The sequence below is a fragment of the Theobroma umbraticum genome, unplaced genomic scaffold (genome assembly GCF_002168275.2).
Source record: "Theobroma umbraticum cultivar Fairchild unplaced genomic scaffold, ASM216827v3 scaffold_12.0, whole genome shotgun sequence".
Lineage (NCBI taxonomy): Eukaryota > Viridiplantae > Streptophyta > Magnoliopsida > Malvales > Malvaceae > Theobroma > Theobroma umbraticum.
Genome location: NW_018397272.1, coordinates 2,185,520 through 2,210,002, shown reverse-complemented (window position 1 = coordinate 2,210,002; position 24,483 = coordinate 2,185,520). Strand labels below are relative to the sequence as shown.

The 24,483-nt window shown below is 33.0% G+C and overlaps 3 protein-coding genes and 1 pseudogene across 3 annotated transcripts; 1 reads left to right on the top strand and 3 right to left on the bottom strand.

The window, feature by feature from the left end:
* Positions 1-67: 67 nt before the first annotated feature.
* Positions 68-1,203, bottom strand: LOC149526477 (uncharacterized). Its single transcript, XM_089785363.1, has 3 exons — positions 688-1,203; positions 509-567; positions 68-415 (listed from the first exon to the last, which is right to left on the bottom strand). Exons 1-3 carry the CDS (start codon positions 749-751, stop codon positions 302-304), a joined length of 237 nt encoding a protein of 78 aa, XP_089641489.1. The 5' UTR covers positions 752-1,203; the 3' UTR covers positions 68-301.
* Positions 1,204-7,709: 6,506 nt separating this feature from the next.
* CDF2 (cycling DOF factor 2) lies at positions 7,710-11,332 on the bottom strand. Its single transcript, XM_021441999.1, has 2 exons — positions 10,837-11,332; positions 7,710-9,492 (listed from the first exon to the last, which is right to left on the bottom strand). The coding sequence occupies exons 1-2, from the start codon at positions 11,065-11,067 to the stop codon at positions 8,158-8,160; spliced, it is 1,566 nt and encodes a 521-aa protein (XP_021297674.1). The 5' UTR covers positions 11,068-11,332; the 3' UTR covers positions 7,710-8,157.
* Positions 11,333-17,009: 5,677 nt separating this feature from the next.
* Positions 17,010-21,291, top strand: LOC110426759 (Ribosomal protein L34e superfamily protein). Its single transcript, XM_021442057.2, has 2 exons — positions 17,010-19,696; positions 20,787-21,291. The coding sequence occupies exon 1, from the start codon at positions 17,464-17,466 to the stop codon at positions 18,187-18,189; it is 726 nt and encodes a 241-aa protein (XP_021297732.1). The 5' UTR covers positions 17,010-17,463; the 3' UTR covers positions 18,190-19,696; positions 20,787-21,291.
* Positions 21,292-22,778: 1,487 nt separating this feature from the next.
* On the bottom strand, positions 22,779-23,817 carry LOC110426735 (E3 ubiquitin-protein ligase RING1-like; annotated as a pseudogene).
* Positions 23,818-24,483: the final 666 nt, after the last annotated feature.

The following is a 24,483-nucleotide window of genomic DNA, read 5'->3' as shown; positions in this document are numbered from 1 at the left end:
ATCAACATACATTCATGTATATATACATATATACATAAGCGAAATTTCATTTCATGACAAGAGTAACTCTAATAACAGAACAAGCTGTCATTTTGAAGTCTATTGCTCATATACAGAGAGCACAGCATTTTCTTACATGGCACATTTAAGATGAAAGGGAAAACCATAATTTCCACAAGAAAACAAAAACATTTCACAGATCAACGAAAGTGAAGTTCTAACTTTCGCAAACCATTTTTGCTAAATTCTGCTTCACTGAAACATAATTTAGGAAAAAGAACCCCTCCTATACGTATTTCTCTCAACTAGCCTTGTGGGGAGGGCTAAATATGTACCCAGTTTTGGGGTTAATATTTGGCCCTGGATCTTTATAATCCATTATTTCAATCATCTCCCTTGATGTATCTGCAAATTCCTGCCAGCCAAACATTATAAAAGAACACCAGTTTTAGCCCCTAAAAGCTGTAAATAAAGACTCTTGAGAAACATAGAAAAGAGAAAAACCAACCGCCGATTGAGCACTGGATTCTTCAAACTCAACAGTCTCCATCACTTTTCTACCGAATCCTAAGAATTGACAACAACATAAAAGAAAGAATAAGACTTAAAAAGCAAACAAAAAGAATCAAAGAAATGGATAGAAAAAAAACACAAATAAAGACAGAAGGCCAAGAAACAAAATACTACCTTGAGAGGAGAGAACCAAAAGCACAGAAAGAAGAAGAAGTTTGAGAAACCAAGAACGACCCATTTTTTCTTGAACAATCCTGGGAAATGCGTAGTTCTCTGATTTTATAAAGACATGAAGAAAGGAAAAGATAGTTTAACAGGCTTTTGTTGAAGGGTTCTAGGAAACCGCTAACTTCAGCTTTCAGGCTTTCCAGTGCCTTCAGATCCAGTGAAAGGACTTTAAAAGCATCTTTTTACTTCAATCAATATATATATATAAAAGTGAGTGCGTTAATAGTGAAGTCTGCAAGGACCACTTGTTCGAGATCCTGTTTTATTTTCGAAGGCTTTGGCTGTAAAGTTGGAAAAAATGGAAACTGCCGTTGTTTTTCTGCAAGAATACGAGATTTCTGTTCTTTTTCGTTTTTGTTAAAATCTGCTTTTCAGAACCCACTTTCGATGATGTCAAGGTGAGTGGGAGAATCCTGCTTCTTGCATCTAAATTTGTTCAGTTTTTAGCAATAATTGTAGACAATATTATAGCTAGTTGTATCTAATTTTAGATGACTTTTTATTGCTTTTCTTTTTCTTTTTCTTTTTTTTTGAGTTTGTGAATGACATTTTGGTGGGTGTAGACTTTGCGGACAGTGGCCACTGCCCAGGATGGGTGTGCTTTATGGGATTGTTCTTACGCTATTACTACTAAAAAAAAACCTTTTACAGCTAATTACAGGAGGATCATATCTATCAGATTTCGGGATTATTTTAGAACAGTTCTTTAATGTAGAAAAAGACAAACGAAAAGAAAAAAAGGGTGGACTACCATTGATGGCAGATCACTTTGACGTTTCCACTTCTTATCTGCAATTGTACTTTGCTAACAGGACCTAATGGCGGCTGCAAATGGGAGAAGAGCTAAAAAAAGTTGACACTGAAACATATCTCTTTCTCAGAAGAATTTTTTTTTTCTATTATTTGGTCCAAGGAAGTACAATTTTGATTATTAAATGTTAAACACTTCTTATTTTTCCTGAGAGAAGGCATTTTGAAACTGGACATTTAAATAGGGATAAATCCATCAACGTTCAATCAAATAGTCATGTAATTTTGGATTATACCCATATTGTCTTTATGTTGAGATTATGAGAAATCTTATTTATAAATCTCTTCAATCTTTTAAGTGCGTGAATGAATCAAAGAAAGGGGATGGGAAAAAGGAGTTGATATTTTTTTACTACGTTTATTTTATTAAATTAAAAATAATTAGTACAACGAATTGAATGTATTGGTGATATTATATGATGTTACCAAAATCTTAAGTTGGATACGAAGGAGGAAATCTAGTTGTCAAGTTTGTCATTTTGCCAAATTCACCTTCCAATACTTTTATTTTAAAATAAGTATTACGTTGCTTTTTTTATAGGATATCATCAAATAATTATTCGAATTCTCAAATTAAAACTTTGTACTTATGTCACTGATTTTATATTAATAAGAAAATTATGTGTCTTGAATTTATATATAAAAACTTTTTTCACTTATAAAAAATAATTTTTGAGTTAAAAATATAGACTTGCAACACTTGCATGGAGATACTCAACTTAGTTTTCTTTGACCTTAATTCATGAAATCCCAAATTCATCATAATTTTCTTTTTTTGCATTCAATCAAACTTTAATTTACTGTAGAAAACATGTTGAGTTAGTACTTTAGTATTGCTTAACTAATGATGCTTTTCTTTTTCAATGGAGAAGCTATAATATTAAATTGGAATCATGGGAAAACATATTTTCATCATATCATACAATAATAAGTTTCTAATTCTTGTTAAAGAATTATTATGAACAACATAAGAAATATCATAAAAGAATCTCAAATTGGTTAAAAAATCAGCAACTGTATTAACTTCTCGATATATGTGAGTGACTTTGACCTCTTACTATTTTTGTAACATCTCCCCTAATTACTGTAAGTAAGTCCATATTAACACACGGAGAAATAACAAAATAGCATTAACAGCCATCTTATTATCATTATTGATGTTAAAAACAAAAGCAAGTACCAATGAAATCCTTATCATTATTGAATTTTTTTTAAAAGTGTAAATAATGAATAACATATATATATCCTTAATAAGGGTTCTTTTATGTTTAGAAGACTTGTACGTTTTACTTGCAAGATGCTTCAATCAATACATGTAAAGCTCGAATGGAACAACAACATTTTCATCCTATTTAAACTTTTTTTCTTCTGAAAGTGAATCAATTCTTCATTAAAATACCTTTTATATTACAATATGCGTGTAAATGGGCATACATAAAATGTTATAAAATGTCTATATTCATTTAAATAATTATAAAATTCATATTGCTGGTGAGTTCCAATAACTTCACATCTAACTTGACTGCAAATAAAGAGAGAGTTTTCTTAATTAATAAATAAGCTTTTCACCTGCATGAGAAGTTGACTCAGAAAACTAAGATGTGTATTGATTTTGTATCTTGTGTTTTTTCCCCTTTTTTTCTATTTAAATTCATATTATATCTCGATGTCTATGATTTATATTATGTATGATTAGCAGTAATATTAAAAAATTATAATTTTCATAAAACCAACCAGAACATAAATTTTTGCAAAGAATCCCAGTTTAGTTCTTTAGTTTAGGGCATATTACTAATATAATCACTGATTAATTAGTAACACTCTCTTCATTAAATTTTGCTTTTGTTCAAATGATGATAATAACAGTAAATATATAAGTATAATAAGTAACAATAATTTTCTGAAAAGTAATTGCTTAGTTTTGTATTTAAAAAATGAACCTAATAACTTTTATTTCCCTTTTTTTGCTTCTATTAATCATTGAAAATTCAGAACAACATGTTAATATTGACTTAAGCATGGGTATACTATTTTTATTGTTTTTGTTTTTGTCACTAATGAGTATGGTTTGAATTGTTAGAATATATATATAAAGAAAATCAACTTACAAGACTAAAGCCACTTTAATTAAAGGACCTAGCTTCTCAAGTTTGATGGGATCTATTAGACAAGTTTAGGAATGTTATTAATTGGTCAAAGCAGAAAGTAATCTCTTAAAAAATCAAGATGATAATGCAGCATGTCAAGCTTTAATCATGAAAACCATTAACCCTCTATTAGCCAATTACACAATTTTATTTATTTATTTATTTTTTACATTCGACAATCACGTCATGTGTGGTAATTATTTAAATTTAAAGTCGAACAATAACCATGATCTATATTCCTTTGGATATTTTTTTCCCTAATGTTGTATTTTTTTTCTTTTCATGAAAAATTGTATTATGTATCATCAACCCTTCTTGTTTTCATTGGTGTTTATTCATATCAAGTTGTAAAGTTTAAGCATGTGTGCATATAACCTATTTTGTGTAAGACCGTGAGGATGGATCATTATAAAACAATTATAGGTTAAAAATTGAAGCAACCATATAATATAGTGTGTATCATGTGGATAATTAGTGCTAATTAATTTTAATATATATAATAATTAGAGTGATTTTGAGCTTTCGTGTATATATGGTTATATGTAAGCCGATGCACGTGTGTTTACACACACGTGAAAAGCCCATGAACGCCTGCTATGTGAAGCGAAATAGCTCGAAGTAGCACATGCCCCCATTAAGGGCCATAATTATAAGGTTTTGTCAAGATAGATACTCATCTTCATTTCCTTAGCTTCTTTTCTTATTCTTAAGTTAATTGATTCTAAAGTTTAATTGGAATTGGGTTAGCCTTCTTTTATATTCCTTCTTTTTTTTTTCTAACGAATGAAAATGAATGTAAAGTATATAATTAGCATTTCAGATGAATAATTAAGTTAGGTTTGATCCCACTGAGGGATGGGTAGGCAACAACAAGTTGGCTTTGTGGAAGGCTTGCTTTTAGGCTAAGTAAAACTTTCAATCTCCACTTAAGTATGTTATAAATGGTCGTTTTATGGAATTCTCTTTATTTAATTATTGTCTTTTTTTATTAGCTAAATACTATCAACAATCCATGGAACCAACAACATATTCTCTCTACATTACCATTAGAAAAATGAACAAGTGAAATCAAAAAACAAAGAATTCTCTTTAAATAATAATAATAATAAAAGAATAAGATCTTATTTAAATTGAATAGTTTAAGAAAATTTTCCAGCCTAATGTCAAAAATTAACTAAAAGGGGAAAAATTAAAACAAAATATAGAAATTAAATTGTTGGATCCACTATCTGACGGTTGGATTATACAATAATAGAAGTGATTCTGAAAATTACGTTTTGTATACTTTCACCTTTGTATGCTTGGGCAGCGAAGAAAACGAATGTTGATGAAACTTTAGGCGAGGGGGCGTTGGATGAGCAAAGAGAAAGGATGAGAGAGTGATGAATGTAGCTTGGATAACTTAGACAAGTTATCTTCATGACATGGAAAGTACCAGACAGAATAATTTTATAGCTTAGGGTTGACTTCACAATCCCAAATCTCAATGAATAATTAGCTGCACTTTCCTCCATTTTAGTGATCTTAATCTTAAATGATTAATTAGTGGCTGATTAATGCGGAATCAAATAACTAAGTTGGCGAGTTAGATCTTTTTGCATATTAGAATCAGAAAGGGAACACGGTTTTAGACCAAGAGTGGAAAGTCTAGGACAGGAATATTACTGCTGCCTAACTATAGCATTTGATAATTAAGAGGGTAAGCTATAGAAGTTTCTTAGGGGGGTTTTAAGTTGGTGAGGTTTCTTTTTTTTTAAAAAAAAAAAATAAATTAAATGGTTTTTTCATATAGATTAAGTATGGGCATTTTTTAAGTAAAATTTATTATAAAATTTTCATTGTTCAATAAGAAATGATCAAATTTTATATACACATAGTATTTTTAATTAACTTTTTACATATTATTAATTTTTTCAATTGAATTTTATTAATTTATCGATTTTGATTTAAAAGATTTTATTTAAATTTTATTCGAAATGGAAAAATGCATCGGGATTATTTTAGCTAAAATTAGAAATTTGGATTATTAAAAACAAAACTTGTTTAACATGGAAAAACCATATGGTAAACGTTTAATGATACCTTTAGAGGAAAAATAATGTAAAGTATCAAATGGTGAGCAAGGGGGAAGGCAAGGTTTCCCAGCATTGGTTTCATGAGCCCTTAAGAGTTGTGAAAGGATGTTGACACCAGGCCCCTCCCAGAGGGTTGGTTTCTCAGCAGTTGGGGAGGCTCGGGGCTCTCACTGTCATGCCAGACAGCCAGGAGGTTTCTATGATTGGGTGCCTCCAATCCTACTTTTTACGCTTCAGCATATATGTGGTTGTTTATATGTGGCTTAGAATCATGCTTCACCGCTTTGCGTGCAATATCTGATGATAGAAGCTTGTGGCTGTGATTATACACCAGCTCTCCAGCTTTCCTTCATTTATGTGGTTTAGTGCTACTTTTCCATGGGGTTGATAATGATTTAGCTACAATATATCATGCAAAATGGCAAGCATTTTCAAATTCTAAATGAAAATAATGCTGCTACGGCTACCTACTTGCCCTTTCCCACAAGGTATAATGACAAGCAAGGATCTAAATGCAGGAGCAGAGAACCACACGATTTGTTTTAAGTGTTGTTGATGATTTCATGCGACATGTAAAACAGATCATATCAGAATCCAAAGCCAAATATCCATTAGCAGATAAAGATAGTGGCTAGAATTTAAAAACCGCATTACCTGAACAAAGTTTGCTTCCATATCAGACTCAAGTTCATCAGCATCAGATAATAGATATGACCAAGAATGAAGTGGCAAAACGACCAGATTCACCTAATAGGAATGAGGCAAAGAGACAGAAAGCAGGAAAGGGGAAACAAGATAGCAGCCAAGAAAATTAATAGCATCACATGCATTGGGTCCCATAACCAGCTAATGGCTTGGCTCATGGTAGCCAAAAATTTCCGGAAATAACACAAAACATCTCCATGTGTTTTTTGCCTGTCTAATCTATTAAAAACGTAGTTATTCGTATTAGGTTGATTTCGATAGACGATAAACGAATTAAAATTCAGTAATTGTACTTGTACATGAGATAACAGATTTAGCTAGCAGAAACCTTAAAGGTACATGACAGGTTGTTAAACACTGTAGACATGAGTCCAGGCAGGTTGTTCCATACAATTGGTAATGTCTAAATCTTAGATTTTTAAGACTTGAGTCTTGAATGGAGGATTGCTCATTTGGAACTTGGAATGGATGTGGACTAGCTGTTTTAACTAAAGATTTTCAGACGTTAGTTGATACAATCTAATGTTAAGAAAAAGGCAGAGGTTCATTTTCTCTTGGTGAACAATAAAGGGTATATAGTATTAGTTCTGATTTTTCCTTTGGTTGTGCTTTATTTGGACTAAGTGTTATGTTACCGATGATTATAGGAAAATAAAAGACAAAAAAATAAAAAATAAAAAAGAGAAAAGAAAAGAAAGCAACTACAGATAAGAACAGAAAAACTCTATGATCAACTTTCCACCTTTTGCAGCTAGTTGTTTGGATTCTATGGTTGTGGAAAGGGAAAGGTACTCGGCCTTTTCTGACAAGAATTCAAGTCTATCTGCCAAACAAGGGCCTACATGGACTTTTCTGCTTTTCCAAGTTGCACCCGATTTCTATTCTACCTGGAACACCCCCAAAACCCCATCCAAACGTATTTATGAGCAGACTGACGACGCTTGCGCCATTAGCTTCATTCAATTCGATTTAACTGTACTGCTGAATTTTTTAACACATATGGACAACTAACAACCTTCAATCCCATCGCTTGATATAGCTGCATGCTGCGCTGGAAGGCTGTGCATCTTCCCAACTGCACAGATATAGCACAGTGGCAGTGACGCTGCATTCTATATCACTTTATGACAATCGGAGAATCTGCTTTCATTCATTCGTGAGAATCTAGATCTTTAAAGAGGAAAGTACACTAGATGCTTATCATGGCAATTTAAGGTCGATGGAGCAAACCTTACCAAAAACACTGAAAGCCGAATAAAAGGATCAACTTCAGTTCCCATTTTTATTTAAATACAACTGGGATTATCGTACAGAAACTTACTTTATCCTACCTCTCACCATTTCATATATATTTATGTACAGAACTCGCAAACCATCTAACTGAAAACAAAAAACACCTGCTCATACCGGCATTGGCAAAAAAACGGAACCCCAAAAACAAAAAGGAAAAAGATAAAAATCAGTTTCTACTTCAACTAAACACTCTGCCTCCAAAGGATATGACAGGAACTCTTCTTCTTGTTTTCCTCAGTTGGCCTGCTTTGAGAGTTGGTTATAAAGAGGGGAACGTGAATGAATATGACCCCAGCTACCGATAACGTTGGACTGAATTTGTATAGAATAATTAACACCACCAAGCTGTATGCAACACCATAAACCAATTAAAGTCATAATTTAAATTACGAGCTCTCATGGAAGTTTATTGACCTAGACAATGCTGCTGGATTTGCTTGCAAGACCGGAGAGGTTTCAGGAACCTGATTCCTCTCATCACCCTTTGATTGAAATGATTTGAAGAGTCCTCCGCTACCTATTGAATCAGGTTTATCATTCTTAATGCCAAGTGTTGCCCATATTGAGCTCCTCGCCGCTTCTCCTGGATCATCGATCCTCAATGTTTTTGGAATCCAAAGGCATCTCTCAGCATTATTTTCTTTTACCGGCTCCTCTTCTCCAGAGTTGCTTGGTTTGCCTATGTTCTCATCTCTAGAATGTTTTCCCAAGGTGGGCGAATTAGGACCAGAACTGGGGGCAGTTTTCTTTGGAGAGGAAGGCTGAGAAAGCCAAGGGACATTCCATGTGCCTGGTACAGTACAACCCCAGAAAGCTGCCGCAGGATAGAAAGGCATGGGAAAGCCTGGAGAGCAGAAAGCAGGTGGAGGTATGGGAGAGCTCCACTGAGCTGAATTCCATGGGTAAGGCCAAGGAGGCCCAGGAAAGCATGGCATCTGTGGAAAACCCTGACAATTCCGCATTATTTGATCTTGTGACCCAGCTTTACCTGCCTTATCCTGTGACGTTGGGACAGATGATCCATTTGAATACTCAACCCCATTTTGTCCACCTCGAAAAGAAACAGGAATCTTTAACTCCTCAGGCTTATGAAACCCATTTCGTGTGGTATTACGCATTGTTTTATCTGCAAGGTTCAAAACAGAAGCCATGGATTCACAAAGGGGTGTGTCCGAGCCAAAGGTGAGAACAGTACCATTAGCTTTCAGTGCAGGATGGTGGACTCCATTAGCAATGTCAGTTCGAGCATTATGCAGAGCTTCAGAGACAGTTATGTGACGGTAGTGTGAGGCTGAATTCTTGTTCTTGCGACGCCCAGCACCCACAGGCACATTCCTCATGGTCCCACCAGCTGTCCAGTATCTCTGGCAGTTCTTGCAAAAGTGCCGAGGTTGATTGACATTGTAATTGTTGTAGTAACAAAATTTAGTATCCATGCTGTTGCAGCGGGGGCATGGAAGAATTTTGTCAGGTTTCTTCAAGGTTTTTCCTTGTGAATTACTTGTCTCACTTTGATCTTCTTCTGCTTTTGAAGTTTTCAAAGCAGTGCTCTCCTTCTCAACAGAAGGTGTTTTAGGGTTCTCACTTGCTCCAGAGGTTGCCTCCAAATTTGTAGACTCACCAGAAGTAACTGGAGGAGCACCACCTTCCTGTCTAGGCACATCCTCCTTTATACCTCCAACTTCCTGTTCAGTCTCAGTTGTTTCATCTCCCAAAGTGTCCTGAATAATTCATGGGGAGAAAATAAGCATGAGAACTAAATTCTAACCAGTAGAATTATTGTACTTAACTAGGAAACATAAGTTTGAGACAACTAGAAATTACAAATCATGGGAGAACTAACTCCAATTTGTTTCCATTTCTGGTGTTTGCCAGATAAAGAACCAGTTTGACCACCAAATTCTGACAGCTATAATAGAAATTTCACTGGAAAAGTTGCTTAAGAAGTCATGACTTCAAACAAAGTTAGGAAAGACTCAAAGCTCTTCTACTAACTGTATCCATGCCAGGATTCAAATATTCCTTCTGTATGGCTATATAATCAAGATTAAGGGACAATAACCCTAAAAAGACATCTTGCAACACAAATTAGGATCATAGTGGCGGCAAAAAAACTACAAATTTTTTACTGAAATTTGTAGTTTGATTTCCTAGGAAGGAGCATGATTATTATAGAAACATAGAAAAGTTAGTACGGCTAAGTAGCAGTTAAAACTGGTAGTAACTTTCTTCAAGAATGAGTAGATGCCTGATTCCAGAAAAATTGAGCTTTCCGTAGATCAGGAAAGTTAGCAGAACACAAAATACTCATTCGGCATAATAAGGGAGGCAAAAGTGCTGGAAACAAAAGAAAACAGTGGTGCAACACAGATTGCTGTTCCTGTTTATACATTAATCGCCGAGATCCTAACTGTAGGAGATACTCCTCTTGAAATTCAGAGAAAAGGGTTCCAGAAAACATTTCTCCCAGACTAAAAAAGCAGTGAACTAGAGGAAATAACAGGTAAAACGCCATACAACATGCAATTCAACTAAAAGATAGCAGGGGAGGGGGGGTTATCAAGCTAAACTATCATTCAAAGAAACTAGCCAGAAATTTTTCCTAATTTAGAAAAATAAAAAATGGTGAAATCATAAATAAGATCCCAAGACCAGCATCCAAAACGATGCAGGAAATGAGAAGTACCCTATTAAATGCCAAAAACATGAAACAAAATTCAGCAGTCAGGCAGCAAGCTAGTACTAACTTTTATAATCGTGCCAATCCAAGAACATAGCCAACCAATCTAAAAGCAATCAACCAAAACATTTTTTTTTGAACAATTATATTATGCTTATAAAACAAATAGCTAACACATCTAGAAAACCAATCTTTTAACTTCCCAAAACTTCCACTTTACTTAAACCAGGAACGAAAATTAACCAATCCCCCCTATAATCAAATATTATTACTTCCCAAAACCAACCTTCTTAAACAACAAAAGCTTAGAATCTAAGACCAACCCATTTTTCATTTCCATATTTTAAGCAATGGGTATCTTCTAAATTCCAGGAAAAGTTCTTACCTTTTCAGCTTCTCTCTCTTCCGTTTTGTTTTCATCTGGCGAAGAATTTGTAGAACAACAACGATCTTCATCTTGATCAATATTATTATTGTTGTTGTTGTTGTTGTTATCATCACCACAAGTAGCACAAAAGTTAGCTGATGTTGCTGCTGCTGTTGCTTTTGGAGATTTCTCAGGCAAAGGAATCGTTTTTCCAAATAATTTGATAGCCGGGTCTTTTGCTTCCGACATTTTCTGTTTCCTTACTCTGTTTTCTCCCCTGTTTTTTTTTTACCCTTTTCCTCTGTTTTTCCCTTTTTTTTTTCTGAACTTATATAATTTTTTTTCTCCAAATCCTCTGCCAACACAAGATAAAAACTGAAACTCGCCAGAGAGAGCAAGTTTTGTAAAAAGAAAAAAAGAGCGAGAAAGAGATCTGACACGTTTGAGTTTTTGTGTCGTTTTAATGTTTCTTTTCTTTTCGTTTGTCTGCTTGTTTTAATGTTTTGTTGTAAGAAAAGAGTGAGCAATCGCGGTTGGTCTCGTGGAGTCTACGTTTTTGATCCGTTGAAGCAGGTGCGTATGCCACGTCAGCATAAAGAAAAATTTTCAGCCACAAGTTCCTTTTGTGGCCTTAAAAGATCTTTCTCTTTCGCTTTTCTCTTTTTTTTTTTTCCATCCAACCTTTTTTCCTTCAAATCCTAGTCAGCAATTTTTCTCTTCTTTTCTTTTACGTTCCCTTTTTTTTTCTTTTCTCTTAAACACTTTTACCCCTTTCTCCTTTGAATCACTTGCCAAGATTTAGACTAATTAGACAAACAAACCATCATTCAAGTTCAATGTCTTTTGCACAACTCAACTTTAATTTGATGTAATCATTATTTAATTTTTTAAACCTAATTTAATTAAATCACCATTCCATTAACCGAATTAATCCTTCTTTTATTCTCTTTTATTTTCTTCTAATATCCTAATCAACAATTTTTTTTTCACTTTCCTTCCTTTTCCTCAACACTTTTCTAGTTTTTTTTCTTAATTAATTTTTTATTTTTATTTTTTCGATTACTCACCTACTTTTTTGGAATTGAAAACTAAAAAATCTTTTTCCCTTTTCTTTTATTTTTGCTTTTTTTCGTTTCAAGGTTATTTGTGGTTGACATTGTAAGTTGGCCCATTACTCCTCTTTCTAGTCTTTTCATATCTTTTTCTATGGTTCGAAAGGTTAGTGCTTGTGACATATCTCACACATCCAAGTGAGAGATAATACCAACTTTAAAGGATGAGTTTGTGTAAGCTCATTTACTTAGAATCGAGCATCATATCATAAAAATATGACAAGAACATCTTACTTTTCCTCTCATATACCCATCATCTTTGTTTTTCAAAGCATTTAAAAAATGAATCCAACTTTCCACAATTTGAAGTTTCATTATCTATTCCTTACCACTTTTTCCATATTCTACATAATAAAATTAAAATTTAAAAAAAAAACTATTGAACCTCAATAGTTAAAAAAATACTAAATTTCAATCCAAAAAAGTATGCATGAAAATGCATATATCATTGATGAACTAGGTACTAGGTCAATTGAAACTTATTCAAAAGTCAACATGCGCTTTGTTAAAAATTTCAATCTCATGATTTCAAGCAAAGAATTGATTGCTCCTTTAAGCAATTTAAGACAATATTTATAATTAAATATTGATTAGAGCCCTATGATAAGAAAGATAAATATGGGTACTTAAAAGACTTTTTTTTTAATAAAAGATTCATATAACTTTGTCTTCGTCTAGAAAGAAGAAAAAAAAAAAGTAAACAATGCAAGCTCTCCGATTTTTTGACGAGTTTTTAAAGTCGGGTGAGGCGGAGAAAACCAAGGCAAGTGCTTTTTACAAGGTATCAAACCCACAGAAAAAAAAAAATCCACGTCACATCCCATTGTCAAAGCACCACGTGTGATGGGCCCACCAACGAGTTATAAAACTCACAGAATTTTGCCACATCAGCATTATATTCTTACGGGGACCCCACCGCGCAAAGAGTAAAGTGAAAAATATTTTTTTAAAAAAGGCCCACGCCAGCCGATTCTCGCCAAAAAAAAGGAGGAAAAAGATCCCTCCTCTGATGTGCTCGCACGTGTCAAGTTTTTTTCCACACTTGTGAACCGATTTTTGGAAAATAAGAAACTCGAAAAAGAGCGTATGAAGAATCTTTCTTCTAGTGGCTGAGCATTCCCCTGTTGGGTGGAGGTTTGCTGAGGAGTTGACACGTGTGACCCGACAAAAAGTTAGAGCATATCTTTTCTTGGCCCTTACTCGCGTGACATTTTGATTTGGTGAAGCAAATTAAGAGTAATAAAATATTAATAAAGGCGCTAACACGTCACCCAAACGACTTAAACTTTTTCTAAAATCTTTGCTTTTCTAGGTTTGTTGACACGTGGATCGAGTTTTTGTTAAAAAATTATATAAATTGTAATTTGATATCTTATTATTTCTTTTTTCTTTTTGTTTTTTTGAAAAAACAATAAGCTATGATGCAATTTGTTGTATTGGTTTTTTTTCTCTCTCTTTCTTATTTTTTGACACATAATAGTAAAAAACCATATGAGTATTTTCTTAGTCCAGAATATAAAATTTAGTTGAAATTATATTCTATGATGTAATTTAAAATTATATGGAAAAAAAGATTAATTATATAATTTTTTTATATGGACCTTATTTTTTAAAATGCTAGATAAATGTACAAAAACTTTTAATTTTTAATTCGAAGAAAAAATAATTTGTAGTTAAAATGAACAAGTGGGCTGGGGTGTCTATATCATCAATGTTTTGTTAGCCAGAAATGGATAATGCCAGTTATTTTCGTGGATTTCCAAGTGGATAAGCCTTTTGATGATTTTAGACCTTTTTTTTATTATTATTTTGAAAATGAAAGAGATATTATTACATTACTAATATCAACATATAGTTGGACTCGTGGATCACTTGGGAGTTGAGACCAATTTTCTTAAAGGGCCCAAGTTCTTAAGCCCAAGCCCATAAGTTCCCTATGTCCCGTCACCTTTCGGCCTAAAGGCTCATTCTCAGCAATAACATGTGCATCGCTTTGTTGGACGTAAAAGCTCATCCAAGTAGCCCAATTTGAACTCTTAATTTTTCCTTTTTGGTACACCAAATTGGAGTTTTTACTTGTTCATGCACTGTAGTTTGGAATTTATTTAGACTTGTCTCCATATAGTAATTAGGTGGAGGCTTCAGGTTTTAAAGTCATTAAATCTGAAATTAGAGTTTGATAATCTAATAATGTGTTAGGCATAGTTTTATGCTATATGTTTTAGCATTAGTACAAGAACAAATTGTTCTTGTTGGAGAAATGCCTAAAACATCTGTGGTACCCAATGTTTTGAACCTAGACTAACCACTTAGGGGGTTAACTAGTTTAGAGCATAGGCATATATGATATGAGATGACATATGGAAAAGTGAATTGCAGGCATCATAGAAAAAGAAGGGAAGCACATTAAACAAAGTGTTTTAGGTAATTAATTATAATGATAATTTGATCATTGAAAATAAACTAGCTGAAGTTAGTGGCAGGCATTAATTAATTGATGAGGCATGCATTCCCAACATATCCTTTTCATTTTCCTTCCCCCAACTCTTTTTTCCACCGCTCAGTACGTACTGTTTTTCCATTAGAGATGAGACGAATGTTTGGTTTTGTGATTTTCTAATTAACTTCCTTTCAATCTTCATTCACGATTCATAATTTGCTTGCTTAATTTGGTTAATTATTCATCAAAAAGTTTGGTCATGGGAATCCCTTTTCTTCTTGTTAATTACTTGAATTAATTCTTGCCTTTTACGTACATACTTTTGAGTATATACATGTTTATATGTTAAATCATATCCTAACAAAGAAATTAGTTTAATCATTGAAATCCCTTTTCAACTAAAAAGCCATGCCCGGAAAGCTGAAAATCCATGCTGTATTTTACACATCAAACCCTAAAAAGTTATATATTAATTAATTCAGTTTTTAGTTCAGAAAAACTTTAAAGACTGATCAATTTATGAATACTCAAATATATTTTCTTTTAGAATTTTTTGTTTTTTTTGTAAAAGAGAGCTATAATTTTAATTATAATTAATATTTTGCATTGTTATAAAAGTTAAAAAAAAAGAAAGAATATATGATTAAAAAGATAAAAAAATTAATGTAATTAAATAACATATTTTCCCTTAAATGAATTGACTGAATGCAATAACTAACTTAATTACCGGCTTTTAGCTACTTAACATTTTCAACACATTTTTATTGAAAATCAACCATTAGGTGATTTGCAAAAATGCATCGAAATTAAAGATTGAATTATTTAAAAAGTTTCAATAATTTATTAGACACATCTAATTTAAACAAAGTCATCCACCAACTGTTGTTACTCCCAGGGTTAAAACTCATATCTCTAATATATCAAAAGACCTCTAAGAAAATTTTCTCTACAAGGATGAGAATTTCTGTAAAATAATCAAGTACTGCATGTATAAATATTTTTTATTTCAGTTAATCATACATATATTTGTTCAAATTCGAAAATCCAAAAAGAAAATCGAATTATCAAATTGAAATCATGTATATGTACATATATAAATATATACACACAGGTGTTTCCATGTATCTTTCTATTTATCTATTTAATTATTTAAAAGAAATATCATGATGGGGTAACTGTGACATAAATATATATATATATCTCTCTCTGACTGTAAACCCCCATTCAGATTTCCACCACCAAAACTGATGTTGTGTTTGATGTTTGGGTCTTTGCAAACACATGATGGCGTTGGAAAATTTTCTTTCCAGAGAATTTAAGATTGACCAAAATGGAGACATGCGTTAGGGTTTTGGAAGACTTTGCGTACAGAGTCCATTTCTCCTTCACTTGTACGATTAAAGAAGCAAACATCTCTTCCTTGCTTTCTTTTCTTTTGAAGAAACTCCAAACCCAAACGTAAAGAATGTGCTGCAAACTGTTGATATTCTTGAGTCAAAAAAGTTTGGCAGTTTGCTTTCGCTTCTCCTTAATTTTTTTTGTTTGTTTTTGTTTTTCTAGCTAGGCCTTTAGTGCGAACGCATCTGGTTGGACTTATTACATTTTACTGGCGTTAACGTAACATACATGCAACTTTTAAATAATAAAATTTCAAACTTTCTTACCATGCTATTCCATTGAATTTATTGGTCTTGATAAGGGAATTCAAGTGGTGTTGGCGTGTTATGTAAACGATTTTCAATCTCTTCTTCGATAAGTTAATCTTTTGAAAAGAATGCAATAATCATGTGATAAAGTGAAATCAAAACGAATTCAATTTAGATTCGATTAATGTTAAATATGTTTTCAGAAAGAGATAGGTAGAAGAGCAAATGACGACATGGGTGTCATCAGATTAGATGCATATAAATATCAAATACCAGATCCTTTAGAAAAATTAAATAAAATGTTTCAATAGTGATTCGATAACATTGAGTAAATTTATAGCCTGTTTGGCTTAATTTTTTTTCTATCTTAAAAGCTATTATAAAGTTTTTATGAAAAATAATAGTTTTTAGAATTAAATTAAAGTTGTTTAGTAAATTTTTATATAAGGTTTTTTTTACACATTATAATTTTGATTAAAAGATATTTTTTTGAGAGGATAATATTGTAGTTATATTTAACAGATGAGGATTTTTGAAAATAAAAATAAAAATATTCTTTTTTTTTTTAAAAAAAGAAAAAACTCCTCATAGGAGCTTTTCTTGAAACTCTTTTTTAAAAAATTTTATTTTTAAAAAAATTAATTTTTTTAATTTTTTTTAAAAATTTGTATTTAACTTAATTTTTACCTTTAAAAGATAAATAAGTTAAAAAAAATCAAGTTAAATAAGTACTTAATAAAACAATTCTAATTTCAACGTAAGTGAAAATTTCTAATCTAATAAATAAGGGTGAAAAAGAGAGATGGTGGACCAAAGCCCATGGAATAATACCCCACAAAATCATGAACATATGATTGGAACACTCGAGTCTTCAAAAAGCAAAGTCCAAGCCCATTGTAATCATCGAAAGCCCACCGAATAAACTTTGTTTTTTTTTATTTTTTTAAGTTTTTTTTCCTCAAACGTGTCTGACTCTCTCTTTTACAACAAAAACATAGCACAAAAACAAGCCAAAGCTCTTACTTGTTAGCTCAAGAAATTTTTGTGATAAAAGAAATAACAATGCCAAAAGGTTAAAAAAGACTCTTCCTTTGTTTCCTTCTCTCTCTGTCTCTCTTTTCTCTCTCTCTCTCTCTCTCAAATCTCAATAGCCGGCCTTTGCTCATTCAATTCCAGTTCTTCTTGTTCTCCTTATAATTCAATCTCAAATTGAGATTTGAGATTGAAAGTTTCAATATCTTTGTGTTGCTTTGAAAGGAATTTAATCATTTGGGTACTAATAAAATCACCTGATCTGGAAATAATTAAGTTGTTTCCTTTTTGAGATTTTATGAGGTGGGTTTGATCTGGATTTAGAGTTTGGGTTGGAGGAGAATTGATAGAGTTTCCATTTTTCTTTATTGGGTTGTTTTTACTTTTGGCTTTAAAATTCTGGGTTTGGTTTGAAATGGTCTATTTCCATAGCTCAATCTCAGTCTGCAAGTCGGTTGACCAGGCTTCCTCAGCTACAATCATGGCAAATTCTGTGAATTCAAATGATTTTGTTATGAATACCAAATCATCATCATCATCATCATCATCAAGGAACAATTTTTACAAGAAACAGAAGGTATTCAATTCACCAAGTTGCTTAAAAATTCCATCTTGTGAAAGATCAAGATCTGCTGCCATTGATGTTGTTATCTTAATTGCTGTGATTGCTGCTTGTGGGTTCCTGTTATTTCCGACTATAAAGTGCATATCTCTGAAATTGATTGAATTCACTGGAACTGCCTTTTATTTGGTTAAAGAGGAAATGATGAGAACTCCAATGATATATGGATCTATAGGACTTGGTTTTTGTTGTGCTGCAATAGCTGCTTGGGTTTTGCTTCTGTGTACAACTAGGAAATGTGGGAATCCTAATTGTAAAGGGCTTAGGAAGGCGGCCGAGTTTGATATTCAGTTGGAAACTGAGGAGTGTGTGAAGAATTCCAGCACTTTGGTTAAAGATGGTCTTAAAAAAGGACTTTTTGAGTTGCCCCGCGATCATCATAAGGAATTGGAAGCTGAGCTAAAGAAGATGGCACCGGTTAATGGAAGAGCAGTGCTTGTTTTTCGAGCTAGGTGTGGCTGTTCTGTTGGCAGATTGGAGGTTCCAGGGCCAAAGAAGCAAAGAAAGATCAAGAAATAGGATTTTGGGATATGAAATAGAGAGGAATTAAAGCAATACAGAAAGTAGTCATAATGCAGAGAGGAGTGCCTTCTCTGGTTAGTTTAATCAGAAACTATGTTGTCTTTAAATAAGCTCTCTTGGCAATAAGTTGTAAGGATTATATACAGTTGGTTATAGTGGAGAATATAAGAATCCTTTCTTTCATTTATTTTAATCACTATTTTATGGTAATTTACTTCTTAAAGCTTATGTATTGGGTTCTTCACGTTGCAATTTATTTTATGCAGTTATAGTTTTTAGAATTTCTTTTTTATTGATTTTGGTGATTGTTGAAGTTTGACACTTAAAAGGTATTAAATTATTATGCACTATGTTGAACCATTTGGTTGGTGCTTGTGTTGAATTTTGAGAAGAAGAATAAGAAGAGGAAGAAGAAGATTGTCTAATATTTTTTTTCCTTTGAGATGTAGATTGTTAAATACTTAAGGTAACTATTGAACTAAACATATTTGAAAGTACTTGATTCTACATAAGACGAAGTAGTGATTGTTTTGGTGTACCATATAGCCCATGGTGTTGAATATTTTTCCTCATAGTAGTCTGTCCTTTATATTAATCAGGATAAAAACAAGTAAGGTATACTTTAGGGCCCATAGGGTCTTTTGAATATCTAAGCATCATGATTTCTAATCTGTTTCACTCACAATAGAGAGTGTTTTACTGTCGGTGCCAATAGTCAGTGTCTATTGTCCTATGATCATGCCTCAAAGATTGCATCATTTCCAACTTATGTTTGATAGATCTGAACTCTTTCTGGTAATTCTGGCAAGAATTGAGAAGCATTAGTTTCTTTTTTCTTTTCTTCTTGCTAAAACTTCATGCTATGTTATTTATCTTTGTTAGGAAGTGCAAGACTTTAAAACCTATCAATGTTTACTGGCTAATTCAATAGTTTGCCACTTCTGAGGAATTAGTTTTTGGCACAGATGCCAGATTCATTTGATCAGATACATCTGAGGCACAGAAACCATAACTTTGCCTACATTTCGAGCTTCATTGTAGTATGTCACAAATAACAATAACTTCATTGTAAATTCCTGAACAGATATTTCGAGAAGATTAAATGTCTCTTGTGATAGTCCATCTAGTGTCATCTACCAAATCTTCATGTTCAATTGTCATGTAAGTTGGTAGAACATATTCTTTTCTACTTAGAACAAATATGCGAATATCATATTATACCAGTGCAGCAATTCTACTCTTCACATCCTGGTTGGACATTACCTAATTGATATCTTGCTCTTTCTCGTATTCTTACATCTAAATCCATCTTCCATACTTTTTAGTTAGTTACATATCTTTTAATGGACCACCATATAAGAAACTTGATTGTTATATTGCTTATAACTCTCCTCTTTCATGTCACCGAAGCCTTTTCTTTAAGCTAAAAGTGCCTTTCTTCATGTTGGAATATTTTCAAGTGAGAAAAGGGCAAGATGAACAAGCATGTGGAGGTATGGCAAAGGTAATTTCACTTGCTTCCTTTCAGTTATTCCCTTTGTGGTTAATCACCATTTTATTTCTCTGTTGTAGTCCAGCTGGTTCTTATTAGTCTTAGCTGTGAGTGACAATTCTGGAACAGAAAATCAAAAGCAGGATTGGATTTTAAATATCTTTTACCTAATTTTCTTTCAGCATTAGAGGGTAATCGAATTTTGCTTTGTGTCGTGGTTTAACTTTAGTTCAACCTTGTGAGTGTAAGTATTATGTTTTTCTTTTCTTTTTTTTTTCCATGAAGAGAGTTATTGATCAATGTTAAATCTGCTAAAGTTTAGATAATTGATAATTAAATACGTTTAACTCGGTATAATTATTTCAAGTTACTGGTTGATTTGATTTAGCAATGATATTACTGAATCAAACAATTTGATGGAATGGATTATCAAAGTCCAAGTGTGCTTTTTTTCGTCTTGGCTAACATACTGGTAATAGTTATTGGTTTGGTGCAAATTAAGGCTTAGATGATCTGAGTTGAGCTGTAGTTGAGTCATAATACCACAAATCTCTTAGTGTTATATGATTTATGGACTAGCCTCTGTAAATTCCCTGTTAGTTCTATTTGTACATTATATGCAACACCAACCTTGTTAAATGATTTAAAAAATACTCTTCCAAGCAATCTTTTATCTCATAAAGCAGGATAGGTACACAAGTCAATGAAATTGGGAAGCCCATCTTTATGTTGAATCACCCAAATGCTATGTACTTTTGCCAACTTAAATGATTTAGATACCATTCCAAGCAATTTTTTATCTCATAAAGTACGGGAATACAGAAGTGAATGAAATTGCAGAGCTCCATCTTTATATTGCATCACTCAAATAAAATGTACTTCACAAACAATATTTTTCTTTATCATAGTTTCTCAATTGAATAATGATTGTTAGTTTATGGTTGTTGTAAACTAAAGAAACGGAAAGAGCCCAGTATTGTTGAAGCATTAAAGATTTGGTGAATTTGTGTGCCTTCCTTATTTATTTATATAATAACTCTGTATTGAATCCGATTTTACATTATGCTTTCAAATTTTAAACTCTTTCTACCTTTTGCATCAGAACGCCTAACCAGCTCTCTGTGTCAACCAACATAGGCGTTGCTAGTTTTCAGATATATAGTGATAGCTGAAGGCAGCAGCTAAAAGTCCTCAAATTAGTGAAGGATAGGCAGCGTTGGAAGCAGCAAATTTTCATCTTCATGGATTTGAGTGCCTTGCTACAATTTTTGTGGGGTTTCCAGAGGCTGAAAACTGTGTAAGTGGTAATGTTCCATGTATTCTGCTAAAGCAGAGTCCATTCAGACAGAGAGACATGTCAACTTGGACAATCCTTATAAATTGTTGAAAGGAGGTTTTTGTCTCTCCTGAAATTTTAAATCATTGTAAGAACTCATTATGTTTAGATAAGATTCTGTTAGTGTCAGTTCCCTGCTTCCTTATTACCTTGTGATTTTGGGGGGCAGGTGCCTAGAGTCAGATGTGGTAGTGCTCAAGGAATTGCATGAGACAGACACTAACTCTTATGGCAACTAGTGGAGAGATTGTTACAAGATCTTGCTTTTCAATGGCTGTTGTATTTAGTTTAGAGTAGGTAGCTTCTCTTTTCTGTTGCATTATTCTCAGGCTGGTAGTATAAAATAAAGAATGATGGTGATAGAAGCCCATCGACAAACCCCTAGCCTAAGGTCTTTCCCTTACAAAGTCAAAGTTCTGACTTTATAATTAGGCCAATAGATGAAATCCCAGGTATAGAGTTGCTTGTTTTGGAGCTATTATTGCTATCACCTAACTCTGCAACCAAAATTAGGATTTGGTTTTTCTCTTCTCGGTTGGAGAATCAAAATCTATTCTCATGTTTTAAGTGATTCTCATCAGTCATCATATACTGAAATCAGCACTCATGGGATCAAAAAGGACTCAGATCCATACGTCAATCATGGAGCATAAATTCCAGGTTTTGGGAGACTAAAATTTCCAAGACATGTCTCCATATGTGGATCCATCAGAGCTGTTGCATTGGGTCACAAACAGTACTTGGATGATTCCATACACTTATCATCAGTATTCATATGTGCACTCGCGCGCTTCCTTTCTCCAGGGATCACAAACCCGTGTTGTACACGTCTTTGTCCATGCCCATGCTATCCGTTAATGCCTGGCCGACCTCCATGAGACTTTGGCCACAGTTTTTGCCCGAGAAAAAAAAGAACATTGAAAGGGCCATGTTCATTTTCCCTTTATCCTTTAGCTCCAAGGACAGGAGATGATGGTGATTGCTTAACAAACAATTATGCAACTTGCGTAAAACCATAGTCTAGTCCTCGTTAGAAAGGCTAAAGAATAAGCTTTGTTAGTGGCTCTCGTCTATTTGCCAACAAAAACCAAACCCACAGCTCAATCTGCCCACAGAAGTCGCCACTACCACTATATTCTAAAGGGAAGGAAAAACAAAAAGGAGAAAATGAGAAAAGAATTGAGGAAGGAAAGGGGACTACTTCATTTCTTTCTTCCCTATGATCAAAAAAAATTGAAGAAATAATCCGGTAATAAAAATGCTAATAAAAACAATTAATTGAAGTGAAATGATTTCCTTCTTCCAATAGGAAAAATTAAGACATAATATTTGAAAACATCTTTAAACTATTCATGAAAATTTAAATAAATTTTTATTTTTATATTACATCTAATTAAGTCAACATACTTTTATTTTTGAGTTAAATAAGTTCTTATGATTAATGATTGACTAATTATCATCAATCAAGATGTCATTTGTTATTTGTTATTTTATATTTATATAATATTGACATAACATTCATGTGATATTGATATGTGAAAAATATCACATGATCATATCATCATGCTATATTAATATATTAACATCATTCATTATGATATGTCAGTATATTTCGTTATGTCACACGATATAAAATGGTAGGTGACATTTTAATTATTTAATTGATTCAACCTAAAAATTATAAATAGTGTAAGAATAATAATTTATTTAAATTTTTTAAAATAATTTAAGGGGAGTAAGGAGATAATTTGTCAAAAATTAAAGAAATAAAGTGAGACTAATAAATAAAATAATTGAAGCCCCTTTTGCATCTAACAGAAACTAAAAGCCCCTTTGATCTTTAATTCTTTGTACGCTACAGATTCAAGGGGTAAAAATGAAAAAAAAAAACATTCTTTTTGAAAGGAAAATAACAAAAGCAAGCTGATTTGTTTCAGTTGCCATCCATGTCTTGAGCTGAAGAATCATCCGCATCAACTGGATTCGAACCCACATCCAAACCCGCCATAACCATCAAACTAGCCAAAGCTAAAACCGACTGTACAAATCCTGAACCAATCTCCCCACCTTCCAAACTTTCCTGACCACCATCACCGCCAGTGCGACCACACTAAACCCTTTCCTCCTCCTCAGCAGGCATCAAAAACCTACAAACCGGGCATGACCCGTGAATCCGGAGCCACTTTTCAACACAACCCGAATGAAACATGTGCTTGCATGGGATCTCCCTAGCTTCTTCATCAACATTAAACTCTTCCAAACAAATACTGCAATCTTTGCCACTCTCTCTCACTTTGATCCTCGGCATGGCTTCAATGGAAGCCTTCGAAGCCGGGGCAGGCCCGGGTCTATTGACCTCGCCGCCACCGTCGCCAAGGCTAACCACGACGAAGACAAACCGATGAGGCTCTTGGATTTGGGGAAGATCCGCCATTTGAATGTAGAAGAAAGCAAAGAAGAAGAAACAAGAAACTTCTTTTACTTGTTTGATTTTGTTTTTTTGAAAGTTGCTTGTTTGATTTAAGAAAAAAAGGAAGAAAACTTCATGAAATAAAACAGGAAAGAGGGAGAAGATTTCATATAGGATTGGAGGCGGTTCTGGAAAGTTCGAAGAATGTAGATGCGAGGATGTTAATGTCGTATGAGAATACGTTGATGTTTCACGCGACAAAGGCGGGGGAACCGGTGAAGATTTGGTGACGTGGCAAAGATGTGACACGTCAGATGTATGGAATCCTAAAGGACTTCAACTAGAAGTTGTGATGTGGGTTTTTTTTTTTCTTAAAAAAAGGTTGAAGTCGTGACAATTTTAATTCAAAGTGATGATAAATATATTTTTCATTTCTATGAGCAGTATATAGTTTGTGATCTTAACTCATAAGTAGTTTCACCTTACGGCTTGATGATTTCTTTTATTCATGGAATTATTATTAATTTTCAATCATAAATTGTTACTCAACTTTCTTTACATTTGTGATAGTAAAGAACTCCTAAGGTATACTAAAAGATTATTTATTTATTTATATATAAAGACAATAATTGCATGGGTCGAGTTGTTTTGAATTAAATAAAATTTTAAAGTTTTTTTTTATATTAGAAATTTTTGCAAGGTCCAACTACTCTGTTAAAGTTTTATTAATTAAAAAAAAATACAAAAAGAGGGGACATAAACCGTACCTCCAAAGTTACATGAGAAATCGTACCTCTAAAATTACATGAGAATCATGATTAATTGTAAAATAATAAAAGACACATAGTAAAGAGATTACTTCCCATGCATAGTAGTTTAGAATGCATATAGAGAGCAATACTACTTTATTACAAATAACTAAGAGAAAAATAAAAATGTAAATTAAGAGTACTACTCTTTTACATTTATTTAAAACGAACATTAAGTAAATTTAATCTATCTAATCTAAGAATTTTTCGGAGCTCACCTATGCTTATGAAAATACTTACAGAT

Coding starts and splice junctions, on each gene's coding strand:
- LOC149526477 (XM_089785363.1), bottom strand. CDS start 751: ATGGGTCGTTCTTGGTTTCTCAAACTTCTTCTTCTTTCTGTGCTTTTG. Junction 568..687: donor TTTGGTTCTCTCCTCTCAAG/GTAGTATTTTGT, acceptor GTCAATTCTTAG/GATTCGGTAGAAAAGTGATG. Junction 416..508: donor AATCCAGTGCTCAATCGGCG/GTTGGTTTTTCT, acceptor TTTGGCTGGCAG/GAATTTGCAGATACATCAAG.
- LOC110426759 (XM_021442057.2), top strand. CDS start 17,464: ATGGTCTATTTCCATAGCTCAATCTCAGTCTGCAAGTCGGTTGACCAG.
- CDF2 (XM_021441999.1), bottom strand. CDS start 11,067: ATGTCGGAAGCAAAAGACCCGGCTATCAAATTATTTGGAAAAACGATT. Junction 9,493..10,836: donor AAGAGAGAGAAGCTGAAAAG/GTAAGAACTTTT, acceptor TGAATTATTCAG/GACACTTTGGGAGATGAAAC.